The sequence below is a fragment of the Anguilla anguilla genome, chromosome 3, assembly GCF_013347855.1.
Source record: "Anguilla anguilla isolate fAngAng1 chromosome 3, fAngAng1.pri, whole genome shotgun sequence".
NCBI classification, from domain to species: Eukaryota; Metazoa; Chordata; class Actinopteri; order Anguilliformes; family Anguillidae; genus Anguilla; species Anguilla anguilla.
In genome coordinates, this window is record NC_049203.1 from 6,127,501 (window position 1) to 6,147,109 (window position 19,609).

At 43.7% G+C, this 19,609-nt stretch overlaps 1 protein-coding gene across 1 annotated transcript; it reads right to left on the reverse strand.

Annotated features, from left to right (window-relative positions):
- Positions 1–16,537: 16,537 nt before the first annotated feature.
- znf16l (zinc finger protein 16 like) lies at positions 16,538–18,674 on the reverse strand. The gene is made up of 3 exons (XM_035411808.1): positions 17,843–18,674; positions 17,325–17,525; positions 16,538–17,216 (listed from the first exon to the last, which is right to left on the reverse strand). Exons 1-3 carry the CDS (start codon positions 18,585–18,587, stop codon positions 16,555–16,557), a joined length of 1,608 nt encoding a protein of 535 aa, XP_035267699.1. The 5' UTR covers positions 18,588–18,674; the 3' UTR covers positions 16,538–16,554.
- Between the last annotated feature and the right edge of the window lie 935 nt (positions 18,675–19,609).

Genomic DNA, 19,609 nt, shown 5'->3' on the forward strand with positions numbered 1-19,609 from the left:
CTCTCTCTCTCTCTCTCTCACACACACACACACACACACACACAAACTCACTCTATCGCCACTGGCTCTCTGTCAAAAGTGAAGTATTGCAGGGTTTCTCAATTCTAATAAACAGTATCACACCTAGGAAACAAGAGTTGTGACTGATAGTGATTCACATATTAAAAATTCAAATTTTGGTCACATTTTGGAGCTGTAATGTTTATAGCCAAGTCCTTTTGAATGTCGCCAATGAATATATATCTTACTTTTCACAGATGTATTCAATTTTTTAACCTCTACAGCTGCATCAACCTGCTTTAACATCAAGCTACATACACAAAATTGGTCACTTAACTATTTTATTTTCTAATTAAGTTAGTTAAGGCCTTGAGAACAAGGTGCATGGATAATATAGGTAACCACTGGTACTGAAACACACAGAAAACCAGCAGACACTGGCCCTCCAGGACTGGATCCTGACACACATGATCGAGGAGATTGGTCAGTAATTTTCTGAACGTATTATCAGGGTGAAGATCAATTTTAGGGTGAAGCTCCTCTCTACAATGTGAGTTCTGGAGCCTGAAGACAATGACAAGAATAAAACTTTATTGCTATTTATTTGTTTATGCCAGGACAGTGACAACTCACTTGTTAATGTTTGTCAGAAGTGACAATGAAAGTGAATAATGAGGTTTTTTTTTTTTAGCGCATTCATTCATAGAATGGAGTGGGGAAGCTGAAAGGGCTAGTGCTGAAAGATGTCGGGATTTTTCTCGTCCAGGCAGGTACCTGGCACACAGGTGACGCTCGCGGTGGCGGTGGGGTGCGTGCCATCTTTCCCACTTTCTGCCAGCAGCGGATGTTCTCAGACTCTGACTGTGCGCCCATCTGTGCTGTTCTCCCTCCCAGGAAGGTTCGCCTCCCAATGGTACCACCCATTTTTATCCATTCATTTTGTATGCTAACTGATATATGGACTACATTTCCCACATCCCCTTGGATAATAACTTTTTTTTTTTAATTCTTTAATTTAATTTTATTTTATTTTATTTATTTATCTTAATTTTTTTTTTTTTTGGGGGGGAGTATGCTTGTATCTAATTATCCCCAGTGCATTACAATACTTTTTTTTTCTTTTACTGAATTATTTTCTATTCAGGTTTTTCTTATCATAATTTTAATGTTCACTTTCAAGTAGTGCGAATGGATATTATTTCTGTCTGCAGTTAATCCATTAAAATCCATTTTGCAAATTATTTCATATACTCATATTTCAAATACATATATTTTTGTATTTATATTTCTACTTGATTCATTAAGTGATCTGACTCAGAACTGTGTCAAATTAGCTTTTGATTATTCAGCTCTTCAATTTATGGCAGAAAACGTAGATTCATTTTATAATGAAATAGCTGCCCTCTAATTAACATGTAATTTGACCAGCAAAATTGATTTAAATGAGAAGAATATTACCCTGCTTAAATATCTTCCCTTAACTAATTTGAATTGCACTGTGAGCGATTAAATTTAGTTAAGGCAAAAAGAGACTCAGGCTGGAATATATACATCATAGGAAAACGTGTTTCTTCGGAAACACGTTTAAAATTATTATTATTTTTTTAAATCCTTTATGAAGTGTCTTGTCAGATGACTCTGTCGCAGACTACTTGAGTCTGGTTACCCCAGCAACAAGCAGGCTACTTGGAATGCACACAGTGTCTCAACGTGCACGGAGCAGCTCCTAACTCTCTGTCTCTCTTAATAATAAATCCATCCCTCTCTCCTTCTCTCTGACTCAAGATAATTTTCCATTTCTCCCCCCCCCCCCCCCAACCCCACCCCACCCCACCTCTTACACTTCTGTCAAGGATGCAAACTATTATGATGAGTATGATGTTTTCCATGAGTGTTGCAGCAGTTATGTTAGAAGAATTCAGAATGAAACCAAAACAATGCTTATAAATAACTGCCAATAATAAAATAAATAACAATTGTATTAAGACATATTAAAATGAATTCTGACTCATTAATATATTATTTGTATATAAAAATCCTCGTAGCAAATATCCCAGTTTGTTGAAATAAAATAACTCTTGGCCTTAAAAGGACAGGGGATAACTAAAATCTACGAATATATTTTTATTTGACACACTATGTAGTAAGCCAGTAAGAACTCGGAAGTAATTCAACCCATTTTTAAAATTTTCTTTAATTACAGTTTCAGAGAATGCAGTTGCCTGAATCTATAAAATCATTTTTCACCACTGGTATTAAACTGGCACACATAATCAGACACATCATGTCTGTTTCCAGCATCCTTCCCTTTTTCCCTTTTTTTCCTCCTCTTTTTCTTCTCACCTTTGTTTATTTTTCTAAGGGTTAGGGGAGTACAAATCCTTGTGCTTTCAAGCACACACACGCGTGAGCTTGGAGACGAGAGTTAGGACACGAATTTCAGCTGTGAGCAGACAACCTTGTCCCCGTAGGAGAAATGAATGGATTTAGTTTCTTTGACTAGCGGCCTTGGTCTTTACCTCAGACTAGATATAGTCTAGATATATACTAGAATAGAATACATAGGGGCAACCAGTCCAGGGTTTATCCCTGCCTCTTGCCCCAATGAATGCTGGGATAGGCTGCAACCCCCTAATCGCCTGCCCCCCCCCCCCCCCAAATGACCCTGACCTGGCATAAATAGGTTAATTAATGGATGGATGGATGGATGGATGGATGGATATCAAATACATTACATACATACATTTAATTTAAATACATACAGTTTACTGTAAATAATGTTCATATTTGAATCAGGACTGAGGTCAATTCCAGTTCAGTTCGCACAATTCAGAAAATGAGTCTTCGCAGCATATTATATCACATATCATCTCATTAAATTCCTCTCTCATTGCATTCCTCTCTCATTGCATTCCTACGGCGGTTTCTCAAGTTTCCTTTCTTATGCTTTCCCCCACCCTTGGAATGCCCAGCCGTGGCCAGGCCCCACCGCTAATTGCCGTAGTCGATTCAAGAAATGGCCGACAAGTACGTGAGGCATCCTCGTCAGGTAACACCTCCGCTTCTTTTCATGCCGCGGTTGACCAGGTCGGCTCACAAAGACGTGAGCTGCAGGAGGACCCTTTTAACGAGGACGAACTGCAATCAGCCAATTAACCACCACCGCAGCGTAGTACAATGGGCAAGGAACTTGTCTTGTAACCTGAAGGTTACGGGTTTGATTCCCGGGCAAGGACACAGCCGTTTTATCCTTGAGCAAGGTACTTAACCTGCATTGCTTCAGTATATACCCTGCTATGTAAATGCTATGTAAGTCACTCTGGATAAGAGCATCTGCTAAATGCCTGTAATGTAATGTAATGTGTGCAATTAGATGATTTCTCAGCCGACCGAAACACTACACAGTTGAATGTTCAGTGTTAAATGCATCGTTATAGAGTACATACGGCCCCAGTTGGACTCATACATACTCTGTTAGAGTTCAGTTAACCCTGGACATTTTACAGTGTAGGGCTTATTGTGTTTGGCCCTGATAATAGATTGTGGGGCCGATCCATGGAACTGTGCCTTATCAGGATGAGGAAAATATAATAATTTTCTGATAATGGCGTTCTCTTTAATTACCTTGCTTACAAGATATTTGTTCATATTAAATGTTTTTTTTTTTCCTGAGGGGGAACTGTTTCATGTATCAACATTTCCGCTTGATATTGCAGCCGTGCCTGTCCCCACTGTATCACCGCCCCCTCGAGAAAAACAGGTCCCGCGGTAGATTTCAGCCCAACCTGTGCTCATTTAACGCACGCTGTCACTCCGGATAAGAGCCCCCGGCGCCTATTTGTTTTCGCTCTTGGGGCAAAGCGCTGTCAGTTTTGATTTCTGTTTGCTTTGCATCCGTCGTGCCGTCTTCTTGACAAAACACATTTCTGCATCCCCGAAACTAGCACTGATGTTCTCCACTTATTGCAAGTCGCTCTGGGCAAGAGCACCTACTACGCAGACGACGGCAGGGTAGCATAATGGGTTAGGGAAGTGGGCTTGTATTTAAAAGGCTTGCAGGTTTGATGCTGTTGTACATTTGAGCAAGGTACTTAACCCAGAAAATGTCCAGCTGCATAAAGGAATTGTATTTTTTTTTTTTTTTTTAATCAGTTTAAGTTGCTCTAGATAACCGCTTCATCTTCTCAAAAGTTTTTCATTATATTTTTTTATTATATTATATGTCTACTATGTGCGTATTGAGATATGAAATTATAACTGGGCTGCAGTCCATTTATTGTTTCTCCATTTTAACAATAGAATTTAGTAGATGTTCTTATCTTGACCAAATTACACAGATTACATGTTTTAACATACAAATATACAAATAATATTGCAGGATATTTTTAACTGAAGCAATTCAAGTTAAATGCCCTGCTCTGTGATACAACCAGCTGGTATTCAAGCCCACTTGAGTTACAAACCCTGTCCTTTAATCATTATACTACACTGTCTAGCATATTTAACCTCCTGACACCCAGCAGAATTTTTGTTGAAATGTACTTTAGATTTCTTTGACATAATACAAGTGTGTTGGAGCTGGATTACAAAACCACGTTGCAGTGAAAATAATTTCAAAAACACAATTTAATTTATTTTCATTGAACCTCCCTTGTAGCGTAGGTTTCAGCATACCGACATATCTGGTTCTTATGATTAAGACCAGAGACTCACATCCACTGCAGGCGACAAAAATGATCATTTTCGTGTCTGGGGATAACTGCAGAATAGATAGCTGCAGTTAGATGGAACGTAGAAAGTTCAAAAATAAGAGAACTAGCTCAGGAGTTAGAACTCTGATGGGGAGCGATTTTTCTTTCCCAGTCGATATGGGATGCAGCCGGAATCCTTCCCTTTAAGCAGCTGATGCTAAATGGGTTGCCATCTCTTATGAGGTCTAGGTGATGGGAAAAGTTGAAAGACATTGTCAGCCTGCCACAGAGCACACATCTGTGTATTGACAGAATCTGAACTCTCTGCTATCTCTCTCTTTGAAGGAAAGAAAGTTCAGTTATCCTGCTCAGTAATGCCATCGGCCTGCTACGAAAGATTAAAAAGCTGAGAACTTTAAACGACAAAGTCTTTCACAAAATATTTGTATAAAATAAATAAGTTGTATAACGACAGGCTGAAAAATAATAATAATAATAATAATAATAAGGGGAAACATTTCTAGACCTTGTCAGCCATTAAGCATGGGGGTTGACCTTTTACGCTTTGGGGAAAAATTGTTCTGGTGGAAAGAAGAATGGATTCAACTAAATATCAGTTAATCCTAGAAACAGATATCCCAGAGTCAGTGAAGGAAATTTAGCTAAAGAAACCTTGGATATTCCAACAAAACAATGATCCAAAAATTTCTGAACAAGAAGGGCTCGGCAAAGGAAGAGTGGATAATAAATCACAAAAGCAAGAAAAAAGACTGTAAATGATAAGTAATTGTGTATTAAAATTAACAGAAAGATGTCATCTTTAGCAGATAAAACATTCCCCTTTTTTCAGGTATGCAGTCAGTTTGTTTGGCATTTGTTTATTTTAACCTTTTTTTGCATAATTGGTCACATGCTTGTTTTTGCTTTGAAAGGCAATTGTCTGGGCAGGGGTGCAAATAAGATGGGATAAACAGACCCCCCCCCCCCCCCAGGTAAAAAAAAAAAAAAGAAAAAAAACATCTTGTGGGACTGTGTGAGGGTGGGGCATTGTTCTCACCATTCCAGGCCAACAGCATCTGTCAGGCCCCTGCATTGCAACACCAATCAAGTGATGCTGTTGCCACAGCAACGGCTGCCGAGGTAGAGAGGAATTTGATGGCGGGTAACGCCGCAGCGGGCCCCGTTTTATTCCCACCCCTCTGAAACTCTGTTAATCTTTCTTCTGGTTGTCACGGTTTCTACGAAAAAAAAAAAAAAACACCCTGGAATTTTCCACTCACCAGAAAAATCCAACCGGCAATTTATCGCGAAGGCGCTCGACAATTTGCGCGATAACAGGAATTGCGCTGCTGGCAATGCAATTTGCAATCTAGCTGACGGCATGCTTAACTGTATAAGCTGCACTTTTTACGGATGGAATAATACTGCTTCAGCCGAAGCAAGCAGCCGCCTGAATGTCTGTAATGTCTGTGCCAGGTACCTGGCTGTATTTGTACTGTTTGTTTTAATTAGTTATTGTGTGTTTAAATGACAAACCACCCAGGAATCCCCCGCTACAGCGAATACGCTCATTTCAAATACTCAGCTTAAAACATTAAAATGGTATCAGCTTCCTTCTGCCAGTCCCATTATTATTATTATTATTATTATTATTATTATTATTATTATTACTACTACTACTACTACTACTACTACTGTTAAGCTGTGATGCCTGTAACTGGAGTATTCTAGTGTGTCATGATGCAGGTTCATGTTTGAGGATTGTGGGTTGAAATTGAAAAAAAGAAAGAAAAAAAAAATCACAATTTTTTGTCTACCTTGTGTTTGTACTTTTCTGTGGGTCCGCCGCTGTGCCTCGGAGAGAACCGTAATCGTCTTTCGGTCGTCTTTCCCTGCTCTGAACGCAGCCAGCGGCTGGAATCTGTGAACATGACCAAGAGTGCAATTACAGTACCATAACGGTGACATCGTTGTTGTTCCCGGAGCATCCTGGTATACACTTTTCCCTCCATTTTACTGGCCTGCAAACCACGCAACTTTCAGGCCGGTTGACAGGAAAAAAAAGGCTCTTTTATAACAAGACCAGGTTAAAGCCTAGTATATGGCTGGACCTAACACACGCGATCCAGCCGACCCATGGTGTGACTGCGTAACTCAGCCGACCAATGGTGTAACTTCATCACTCAGTCACTCAGTCACTCAGTCACAGACACTCATGTTTGTAGGGCTGGCCCCGCTGTTGCGGTCCAGCCAAAAATAAATAATTCCCCCCCGCCCACCCCACCCCCCCAACCCCACCCCACACACTGCATGTCATTTTAAGGGATAACAGAGAAGAGCACTAGCTGGGATCAGAAGGTTCCTGTAAAATAAATGGGTTTCATGTTTCACATAACAGTGACATGTGAAAATGCATTTAGGGTTTTTGCCTGAAAATGAGTTTCTGAAATATATCCTTGACATCCTTGACATCCTTATTAAATTCAATAAGAACAAACCACAGAACACTGAGTTTTCAGAGTCAAACCAACTCTCACAGAATACATACTGTATGGTCCCAACTGGACTCGTATGTACTCTGTCAAGAGTTAAATTAACACTGGACATACTTATTGTGTGTAATTCGAAATAACATAAAATTTTATTTTTCTCGAGTGGATGAAAAAGGGGGAGGGGAGAGAGTATGGCAGTTCTGAGAGCAGTGACACTGCCTCCATCCTGCTCTCTCAGTGATGGTCTGCCACATAGTGCGCCCCAACAGACTCCCTGCCCCCCTGCGAGTGGATTATCTTTGCACCACGCAGTGCGGCTCTTGGGAGGACGGCGGAATCCGAGGCCAGGGCTGGTCTGGGATCTGTCATGGGGGGCGGGGGGGGCTGGGGGGTGGGAGGGGGGGGGTGCAGTGAACAGCGTGAATCTGACATTTAGAAGCACCTTCCCATCTGTGCAGTGTGGGCTTGGACGGCACTGTTACGAAACACAGAAAGCACCTCATTTGCAGGCTCCCTGGCCTGGTAGTGGCTCTGGCTGAGACGTTCGCACTGGTCTCAGCTGTGCACTGGGCTGACGTGCGACTGTGCCGGCCGGGGGACTCCCAAAAAAAAGGAGAACACAAAAGGAGAACCGCAGCACAGAATAGCCAGAAAAAGTCCAGCAAAACATTTACTGTAACCGTCTCAGTAATGTCCTATTCAAAAAACACAGTCCCTCAAAACAAGAAATATTTATTCATACAGAATGAACTCAACCAGCAACATATTTTTTAAGGAAGTATAACTCAGATGCAAATGCTTTATTAAGCAATAGCATTAATAACACAGGATTATGGGACCCATGGATGACTTACATGGAATCTATTTAATTTATTAACTATTTTTATTTTTTTATGTTTATCTCTGTATTTTTACTTTGTGGGGTGAGAGTAATGTTGGGGAACCTATCTCAGTGTGGGAGGGAAAAGTAGTGTGTATGTACAGTATGTGTCAAATGTAATATCTATTGTTATAGAACTGGTTTTATGTTATGTTATGTTTTGTTATACTGTGAATATGGAAAATGAATAAACAGAATTTTCAAAAAAAAATTAAATGAATAAAATAACACAGGGTTATGATGCAGCGGCAGCCGAAGTGGAACTGACACCTGCAGTCTTTTGAACATTCAGGTGAGCTCTGATGAAATTCCAACTGATACGGAAGAGACGAGACTGAATAAGGAACGACACGCGTACAGCACAGCTGGAGGACGCAGGTGAAGACCCAGAAAAATTTAGCTTCAGACGCAGATTTGTTCTTTTGGAACTTTCTGATTAATTCCATGTCTGGGTAATTGCATTGTTTTGCATTCATTTGGTGGAGTGGCTCACAATAAAGGAAGACATCAGCACATTTGCCTAAATTATATGAGCAACGATGGCTGATCTGGCTAACAGTACACCCAAACCAGTAATTGTTCAGGCAACATCTATAAAACTCTAAATGTATAGTAATTTAACTAGAATCTTACCACAAATCTTACAATAACATCCATAACAAGCCAGAGAAAACACGGAACCATAAAAAAAAAACTACCATAACAACTTGACTTAGTTAAAATAGGGTAGAGACCCAAGAGGCAGTCTGAATACAAAGTGTGTTTTGAATCCTCTGCCAATCACAGGAGCTGACAATCAGCCAATCAGAGGAGCAGAGGGGTCAAAGTTCACCGCTGCAAACCCTGCTGAATGCAAGTCGTTATAGCAGCCATTGTTGTTTGTTCATTGTCCCCAGCACAGATTATTAAAATTACAGTTTTCGCCATTCTAAACGCTGCTGAAGAATAAAAAGACGACATCATTTTTCCTTTCTCCGAACACAGTTTAGTCTGCAAAGCGCAGTTTGCAAAGCAACCTACGCGTCCACCATTTTGACCGTTTTTAAAATGTTGACGATTTTCTGAGTCACACGGCTGAATTAAGGAGTCTGTCCCTCCTTAAGCACACAGATGGTTGAGTGGGAGTTACACAGCTACTGCCCAATGAATCCAACACTAATTATTCAACTTGCATGCCTAGTTTGTGGATAAATTCACTTCAAGCAGCTCTATTAAAGGCAGGTTTCTATTTCTGCGTTTAAGGCTAAAACTCAGCATTTACTATGAGTTTACATTACATTACATTACATTATAGGCATTTAGCAGACGCTCTTATCCAGAGCGACGTACAACAAGTGCATAGGTTTCATGATGTAGAGGCGCAAAAGAAACACTAGAGTGAAGTAAGGATCGTAGTGCCAGAAGTGACCACATCGATCAGGACTCCAACCCTGTAGAGTAAGCGTGCTCTAACTATGCTACATCCACTCAAACCCATTTACCACCACATCTCCAACTGCCTCATGCAGTTACCCTTATGGTGAATGTTTATGTACTGATTTATTCTTTAAAAAAAAAACAATCTGGCACCCAACACAGGGCTGAGCGTACCCAATTCCCACCCTAATTTGGAATGTCCTATTGTCTCCCCAGCCGTGCTCATGGAGCGACCCCCGCTGACCAGGACACCTGGGTATCACACCTCGATGCGATCCCACGCTTCCCCCCTCGAAGCGCACGGCTCAGCCGTCGGTTTGTGGTTCGCGTGCTGATTACTGCTATTATCTGCCACGCTGTTGAGGCGCCGCCGGCTTTTGCCTGTCGCTTAAGCCTTCGCGGACGCACTTTTGTAAGGCACCGCGTTAGACGCTGTGTTCCTAAATGGAAAACGCATTGCAGGCATTACGGATCAGAGCAAAGATACTTTCGAAGAGGATGCTTAGGGGATTGTAGAGCAGGCGACCTCCGGATAATTGCCCCCTTTTTTTTTTACAGACGGGGGAAGCGGTGGAGGTCGATGTCGGAGACAGAGAAGAAAAAAAAAAACGAGTTCTTGTATTATGTACGATTTCCCCAGCTTCAGAAGGCTTTAGATACAGCCTCCTGCAGAGGAACCAGATGGATAGTGCACTCAGGCTTCGCCAATTTATACTCATCTACATGCACGGGTGCGATATCGCGGCCGCTGACAGAAGCGAGCCAGATAGGCCTGCCACAGCTCTAAACCTCCACATGCCCACGTACCACACGTGTGTGTGTGTGTGTGTGTGTGTGTCTGTGTGAGGGGGCGTGAGTTTGTGTGTGTGTCTGTGTGTGGGTGTGGGTGTGGGTGTGGGGGTGTGTGTGCATGTGCGTGTGTTTGTGTGTGTGTGTGTGAGTGTGTGTGTGTCAGGGGGCGTGAGTTTGTGTGTGTGTCTGTGTGTGGGTGTGGGTGTGGGGGTGTGTGTGCATGTGCGTGTGTTTGTGTGTGTGTACATGTGTGCACACATGTGCCTATATGTGTGTGCCTGTGTGTTTTATCAGTTTCCATAACGGAAATTTTATTTGCTTTTTGAATTTTCTATTCACTTTCTCTTCATTAACTGCCAAAACAAATCGTACCATTAGTCAGCTGCAGAGCATTCATTGTTTCTAAAACTACAGCAGGGACAGGTTTTGCAACTGCAAATGATATGAATAATAACCGCAGAATAAATTCATAATTCATGAATTCACAAATTGTCCAAATAATAAAGCAAGAGAATTAACAACAGAAGGAATGTACCGATTTCTTTGCCAGCCAATTGGATGGATTTCAGCTGTTATCCAGCGCGGCAAATGCCGGTATTGCTAATGAATGTGTTTTTTTGTACAGCAGCTCAGCTGGTGGACCTGGGGAGAAGTTCACGGTGCCGGAATGCACCTGTTTGGGACAAGAGTGCGGGCTTGTCTGTCACCTCCCAGACTGACAGAAGGTGTTTCAGTGTGGAGACGGGCTCACAAAATCAATCAGATTTTTTCCAATATCCATAAATCAGGTTTAAAAATTGGCTTAATTATTAAATTATTACAATGATAATTGGAACAGCGAAATACTACCGGTGAAATTGGGATACTTTTATGAAAATGCAGGATGATTTTTTGAGAAGCATTGCTTTCCAGTTTGGGAGAAAAATATACAAAAATTGGGTTTAAAAATTGACTTTAAATAGAAAGTATCGCAAAAAATCCTGCTGCATTTCCATAAAAGTATCCCAATTTCACAGGCAGTATTTCGCTGTTGCAGTTATCATTATAAAAATGTAATAATCAAGAACTGTGAATAATAATATGGCTCTAAAGTAAAAACACAGATATATATGAAAATATAAATATTAATGATAATTATGTCTCTCTGTCAGGACCAGGGTTAACAGTTTTTTGTCAGTAGTACGGAAGCTTTGTAAAATACATAGTCAGGTATAGGGATCTCTTGTTATGGATATTAAAAGCATCCCTGCTACTGATCGTTCGGGTTTCAGCTCTTCTCACTGGCCAAAGACACGGCCATCTTGGCTCTCCTTTGCCTGAGCGCGAAGACTGAGCCTGCTCTCTTTGGCTCAGGACAAAATAACATGTCAGTGCGTTCCGGGCAGGCCAGGAGGACAGTGTAAATGGGTTGAAATTTTGAGGAGATGACTCCGAAATTCGCGGACGGCACCCCGCCCCGTCGAGGGGCGAACGGCGCGAAGGCGCTAACGAGATGCTTCAGAGGCCCACCTCTCCTTCCGCGATCCCGTCACCCCCTCTTTCTGAGATCCACTTATCCGAGACCTCTCTCCTCCTCTGCCTCCTTCGCTCCCTCGCTCTCTCTTCTCTCATCTCTGTCTTTCTCAGTCTACCCTGAAGACCTCTTTTACGAGCACATGATGAGGGCTTCTGCTTTTCCAGAAGACTATTTTAATCTTTTTTTTTTTTTTTTTTTCCACATTCAGAAATACCTTCCGATCCATGCTATCATATCTGTAGCCAACTGATGACAAAAAAAGGGACCGGAAAAAAAGAGTGCATAAAATCCTTGAAGTCTTAAAAATCTATATACTACAGATTATATACTATATACTATACTATATATATATTACCTCAAAAAAATCTCATAAACTTTTTTTTAAAGGAGAGCAGGCAAGCTCCTCTTCCCCTTTCCCCATATTTCTTTTTTTTATTCAGACAGAGTAACAGATAGAGAAGGTATTAAGTGCCAGTTCAAGGTACAAACCCCCCCCCCCCCCACCACACCTCCCATGGGGGATTCACATATGGCTAAAGAGCAGGTCTCTCTACAGTTTATGCCTCACATCTTGCCAGACGTTTGGTTAAGATTTACCCAGGCGTTGGGGCACATTGCACAGACTGTACAAAAAATATGGACAAAGTGACGACACCCGTTGTCTTTGAAACCACGGAAGTCTCCAAGAAAATAATTACGGACTTCTTATTTTGACTGTACTGGCACCGTTGACTTACAATGAACCGGCTGGCTGAAATGCCTGTACTGGAGCCAGACGTCTCTCAACAGGACCAGGAAGTGAGCTTCAAAAACGCAGCTCGTTTGTGACCACTTGGCACACCGCTGCACTAAGAGCAAATGCTTTTTACAGCACGCTCTCCAACTAAAAGGCATATTCCTGAGTAGCTCCCTGAGTGCTACGCGCTCCTCTTTGCACCAATGTCAATGTGCGACACGGCTGCATCTTCAGCCAGAGAATGAGATGGCAAAATTGGCCATAGTGTTAGCCAGGGTAGGGAGGGAGGGATGGGAGGCCAGGATGACTGTGTCTCATTGATCACCAGCACCCTCTGCTGGTCACCAGGGTACTGCAGTTCGCTTGCTCAAGCTACACACACAAAGTGACTTCACCCCACAAAGGGTGATGATCAAAATTTGGATCATAGCGTGAAAAGGTGCGGCTTGCCGTCACGTGCTTCTGAGGAGAGCTCACGATTGGCTACTCCAATAAATGCGGCTGGAAACTGGGCCTTCCAAATTGGGAGGAGGAAGAATTTTTTTAAAATGTGGTATTTCTGGTTTGCTGAAGACATTTCCTTTGTTAGTTAGGGGAATCAAGGTGGAGGTGAGTCTCACAAACACACAGAGAGGTGAGAATGACGAGAACGAGGCGGTTCGACATGATTCATCCCATCAGTAATGTGGCCTGCGTGGCGCGGCGCGCCCCCCCAAAAATAAAATTTAAACAACCTGGCCGGAGGAGCTGGCGGCACTTTTCCATCATTAATGCAAAGCCCTGGAAAAACTCCCAGCCTGCCTCCTGGTCCGCCTGTGGCTTCCTCTGCGGGTAATCAAGAGAGCCAAAAAACACCCTCAAAGAACCCGATGCGTGATAATCAGGCCAAACAGCCACCAGTGAGCCTCCAGGAGAGCGATGGACAAGGGAAGTCACCCCAGGGCAGCATCAGCTAGACTTAATATATTTTAATTTAAAGGTGCCTGTACAAGTCATTTTCAATTCACCGGGGGTCTCCTCTGTCGAGCCTGAATATAAATTTTTTTTTTTTTTAAAACATGCCAAGTATTGTAATGCAGGAAAATTCTTCTGAGAAATACACACCTAGCTGATTCGTCTTGAATATGAAGCAGTGGTTTTGCTGACAAACTCCCATTCCAGCCTTTCAAAACTAACCTGAACTGCTTCAAGAGTTACCCCCAGATAATGTGTGCATAATGTGTGGTCAGCCATCTGTCAGGACATGGCTGCTGTCGTGACACCGGCACCCGTGTCGCGACAGAGCATACATAAACCGTGAACGTCACACCTCATCCACGTGTTTTCTGGCACGTTTGTACTTTTTTTTAAACGCTAAACATATGCAGATTACAAACGTGCGCGATTTATATGTTAATAAGGCGCATCGATTTCTGCGTATTAAAATGCCGTCGGGCTTAAACAAGGCCATCTCGCAACAGAGCGCTCTTTCGAGGGAATTCGTCAGCGCAGCGGTGAAACAAATCCCCTTATTTAAGGGCATAAATCCGTACGACATGCTTCCAAAGCTCCAGGCCATTTTGTTTCCTCAACGGGAATCGCCTTCCTCTACATTCTTTTCAGGGAGCCCCACGATGTTAACATAAATTTAGATAAGTAAACACGCCGTGGATATTTATATCTACACATATCATCCAGTTTCACGTGGCTGCTTCGCACTGAATGTAGACCTGTGGCTGGCGACAGACGTCTTCAGAGCTGGAACACAGGAAAGCAAAGCAGAACCACTCCCGCCCAATACATCTTAATTATGAAATCTGTTTTTGCGTGTGCGCCTGCAGTACAGTTTAAACATTAATCCTGCAGCGCTGTGTGTTTTTGTGTTTGAAACAGAGCCATCTAGCCATCAGCCCAGACACGTCTCTCCGTCTCTCCTTCCATCTCTCCACACTATTTTACTTTAATACGTGAGGAGGAGTACTGCTATGACACTGCAACCGGTCTGCCGAATGGACCTATGTCCGATCCTAATTGAAGAACAATTCCCTGGATCTGGCCTGGATCTCTGAAATGCACTGTTCTTCCATAACCACTCAAACCGTCCACGGTAAACCAGCCCCAGCCTTAGCCCCCATACTCCTTTCAATGACAGGTGCAGCACTCTCATTTTCAGCCTCTGTCAAGTTTAAATGTAATTTATCTCAGTAATGTAGCCGGATGTTGACAGACTGTGGCTGGAGCTGTCACTGATCGGGCCATGATTTGCATTCCTTGTGTCAAAACAAAAATTCAACAGATCGTTGAATAGTTAGAACTGACAGCAGATTATTTTTATTTTGTATATATTTAGTTAACTGTACACCCCTCAGTTCAACTCTTAAAATCGCTTTGTTAGTCAGTGTCAGTTCCTCCAGCTCTTGACTGTCGCAAAATCAGTACAAAACGTTCCATTGTGCCGTACTTTTGTGCTGCGTACACGTATAATTACTGAACAGCATAAGCAGGAACATGTTTATTAAAAAGCAGATTATCGGTCCCTATCATTCCACCACTGCTTTTCCAATAAACCATTCATCCAGAATAACTTTATAACATCACATGTTTTGACTTCAGAAACAGTCCAAAAGATTTGGTGATCAGCTGCGGATACATATATATTTTAAAATAATTTTTAAAATAACAGATTTGAAGGTTGTTTTGCTCAAATGTGTTATAAAGTTAAATCTGTAGACTTCATTTTATGTTTGGAATAACTTACTTATTAATCTGCATTAAAAACACAACTTTCATGGGATGCTGTGGAGACTAATTAGCTTCGAGAACTGGCATGGCATGGGATCACTGTAGTATGGCACCACTACACAGTCTCCATAATTGTATGCTATATATAGTATAGTTTCACTGTAAGTCTCCATGACTTCCTATGCATCTTACTTCCTCCCACAATGCATTGCAGGCCCACTGAAATGAAGCTGCAAAAGGACAAGGTTCATGTCAAAACACATTTTCACAAGGTCTTGTTCACTAAGGCAAGTAGACATACTGGAAAAGGGAGATTTTCTTTAAAAACCTGGAAACATATAGCAAAATCAGCTTACATACTGTCTGGAAATCAAAGGTAATAAAACTACTTAAATATTCCTAGTGGGCAGTCTGAGGAAAATATCTGAGGCCCCATCATCAGCGAGTTGAACCAGTGCAGTGGCATGGGATGTCCACAAGGTGGAACCAGTGTGAGGGTTTTGTTTTGTTACATTTTTGTTGTTGTTGCATTTTTTGGTCCATTTCCTTCCCAGGTACACTTGGCCAGTTTAAAGGGCTGGAATTTTTTTAAAACGATGAAAAAAAGTGAAACTGCAGCTCAGAGACAGAAGTCCGCGTGACAGCGAATCAGTGAAAATACCAACGTGCGGATGCTGTTTAAGGTGCGATTACAAGTGCTCGAAACGTCTCTGCAGGTGTCTGCATAGGTACAGAAGTCTCACGTCGTGTCTTGTGATGCAGTTGTGTCTGAGCGCACTGTAACGTGCGTGCATGTTGTGTCCACAGCCACACTAAACATGGAGAAATTAAACCGTTTACCTCATGCACACACACAACGTTTCGACTCAATCACGTCATAATGCAAGGACCACGCAGGAAGGGGCGGCCTGTTCGCCAGTAGCTAAAGGTATTTCGGTGTTTCTTTGCCTGTTTGCGGCAGGTGCTTTCGAAGTGTCCCTTTGAGAGAAGTAGTGGACGCATGCACACATGCTCCTACAAGCGCAGATACGCTTCACAGAGACAGCCTGTTCATCCCGAAGGGTCCATCGCATTACTCAGCCGGGGCGAAACCACCTACGTTTTTGGGTTCCAGTTTGTCAGCCACTCGGATGGGGGGCGATGCGGGGGGGGGCGGAGGACAGTGAGGGCTCTCGTCTGGGGGTGCAGCGGTGGCTCTTGTAGGCGCCCAGTTGGGGGGTGTGGGGGGGGGGCATGGGGCGGGTCACTGCGCGGGGGTGCAGCAGTGGCTCTTGTAGGCGCCCAGGTGGGGGTGGGGGGGGGGGGGCGGGTCACTGCGCGGGGGTGCAGCGGTGGCTCTTGTAGGTGCCCAGGTGGCGGAAGCTGCGGCCGCACTGGTGGCAGGGGTAGGGCGTGGCGCCGCTGTGGATGCGCTGGTGCGTGTACAGGTTGCCCAGCTCCTTGAAGCGGCGGCCGCACTGCGGGCAGGCGTAGGGGCTCTCGCCCGTGTGCACGCGCTGGTGCCGCTTGAGCCCCGACAGCACCGGGAAGCCCTTCCCGCACTGGGGGCAGGGGAAGGGGCTCTCCGCCCCGCTGTGGCCCAGCCGGTGGCTCTTCAGCCGGGCCGCGTGCCGGAAGCGCTCCCCGCACTCCGGGCACACGAAGGGCTTCTCGCCCGTGTGGATGCGCTGGTGCTGCCGCAGGTTGCCCAGGTAGTTGAAGTGCCGGCCGCAGTCTCCGCACTCGTAGCCGCCCTCCACCTTCCTCTCCCGCGACGCCCCCCGCCCGGCCGCCCGCTCCTCGGCCCCGCCCCGCCTGCCGGGGTCGCCGCTGCCCTCGCCCGCCAGCGCCGCGGGAGGACTGGAGGAGGCGGACTGGACGGAGTGGAGGTTGCTGTCCCGGTGCACCGCTTTCAAGTGCTCCTCCAGAAACAAGGCGTCGGGACAGAAGGTTCCGCACAGGGGACAGAGGTAGGTGTGGGAGAATGGCTGACCTGGGGCGCAACAAAGAGAGAGGAAGGGGGAAAAGGTACAGAACGCATTCGCGTGTGGGACATCGAGAGACTCGCCATCGAGGGGCTCGTCATGAACGAAACGCTCACCTGTGTCCACACTCTCTGCGTGGTCGTCCGCCGCCACACTGTCGTCACCGTGCGGGGAGCCCTGGAGGAACTCGGGAGTGTTGGCGTGGTCGAGGGGGGTGGTGGGCTGGGACAGATCACGCCTCGTTCCCTCAGACTCATCCTCTTCCTCTTCATTCTCATCTACGGGGGTGCCGCTCTCACATTTCGGTTCCCTCCCACCTAGGAAAGAACATGGAAAAAGTCTTCTTTTCTGCATAAGCATGTGAGAGTAGGAGGTTATGAGGTATCTAGGGTGATTTTTCTAATTAGTTTAAGCTCACACACACACACACACACACACACACACAAGAAATGTAGTACGCACACTGCTTTTGGGGAAAACAGAACTAAAATAAAAGGGTATGTGGCAAAATTAATTGGACATTGATTGGGAATTGAGAAGTGTCGTTAAAACGAAATAAAGTCCGAAGGCTTTAACTTTCACACATGTGCTTTAATAACTTGTTCAAAAAGAAACTGGCAAGCAAGCATGCTACCTTTCAAATCCGACGAGTATTCCACTCCAGTTATCCATTCGTAATCATATATCCTTTTGCTTCCTGACGGCAACATGCTGAATATGTCCTCGGGGCTCGTATCTGTCTCCCCGTCTCCTGGTACCGCACTATTGATACCACTCTCCGTCCACAGGTTGACCGAGGCGTGCGGCTGCGGGTCATGTCGGCTGTCTCTGTCGTTACTGGACGGAGGGACGTTCCCGTCGCTATCCACTTCAGCACCACGCGAATTCTTGTCTTTCATCAGGTAGTCACAAATCGCATCTATATTCTCTTTTTTTATTCCGGGGGTTCCTGGCTTTGCTTTTTTTGGGTCACTGTTGTATTTATTACCCGGATGAAAATCTGATTTCCTCAAGGCAGCTGTCGCTTCGGCAATCATCGAGCCGGGAAACTGATCTCTCCCATCTCTCTCCACCGTCTCCAATCTCGCCTTTAAAATTTCAATTTCATCAGTTTTCTCTCGAAGCTCCATCTTAAGAACCCGTATTCGGACGCTGACCATCTTTCTGATTTCGGACAGGGCTGCTTCAAGCACGACAGAAATGTTCCTCCCGAGGTGCTCAGTAATGTCGCTCACGGAACTCAGTAACTCCTCGTCCGCTTCAAATTCTGAAAAATCTTCATCAAGCCGAGTAGGGGGACCTGTCGTATCCATGTAGCTGTTTTCGGGGTCGGAGGAGAGATTAGCTTCGGCGAAACAATGGGTTCGTTTTCGACTCATGGTCGTGGGCGCGTAGGCTACTGTGTGTTTTGGACGGTGTTGATAGACGCTTGGCTCAGACGGGCACCATCGAGTTCTTGCTGAAAATTATCTAGCAATACACCGACCGATTTCTGCCGTAGCGCCATCTGCCTATAGCTCCAGGAAGCTATTTTGTTGTAAATATGTCGGCGAAATGTTGGCCGTGGTTGTAGTACAGTATAACACATATTATTAGTGTTGTAATATAACAATTATGCTACAAGTAATGTACCCTACAAATAAACAGAAATATTTAGTTGACATTTCGAATGTGCCAAAGAGCAAACACGCAACGAGTCCAATGATAATTTCTTTTGAAACTTTATATCAAATATCTTTCCAAAATCGGTCTTGGTCCAAAATCAAGATTACTGTAAAATAAATACGTTAAATATAATTATTTGCCTATAATTACTAAAATCATGAAGAACACAACCCCCTTAAAATACATCTCAAAATAAAACAAGAATTAAATTAATAATAGTGAAAACACATTCAACAAGACAAATGGCTCATTTGTTAACATACACCAAGCAACAGGATATGGACCTTTTTCAAACAACATTATACAACAACGAAGACCCATAATTGTGGGATTTGGGAGACTGAATTTTAAAAAATGAAACCAAAGAGGGAAGCTAGACACTTTGAGAATACTTTAACAGATCTGACTAATTACAGTTGGTCATACTGAACAAAAGTGACACAGCAGAATTAAGCAAGAGGCACTTGCATCAGTAGACGATACATGATCTTTGGATTTACTTACATTTACATAATTAAATGCACTTAGTCAATCAGCTCATCGTAAGTGAGGAGTGGAAGGCATCTTGCAAAAACAAGTTGTTCGATTATATCATACGGTATTTTTAAAGGCATACTATGCAGGAGTTTCAACTTGAAAACATAAAATAACCATTTTACCTTTTCTAATTTTCATTTATGTCCCCTCATTCTACTGACAGAACTCAGCCTGAAGAATCTCTTGTAGTTCACTTTGT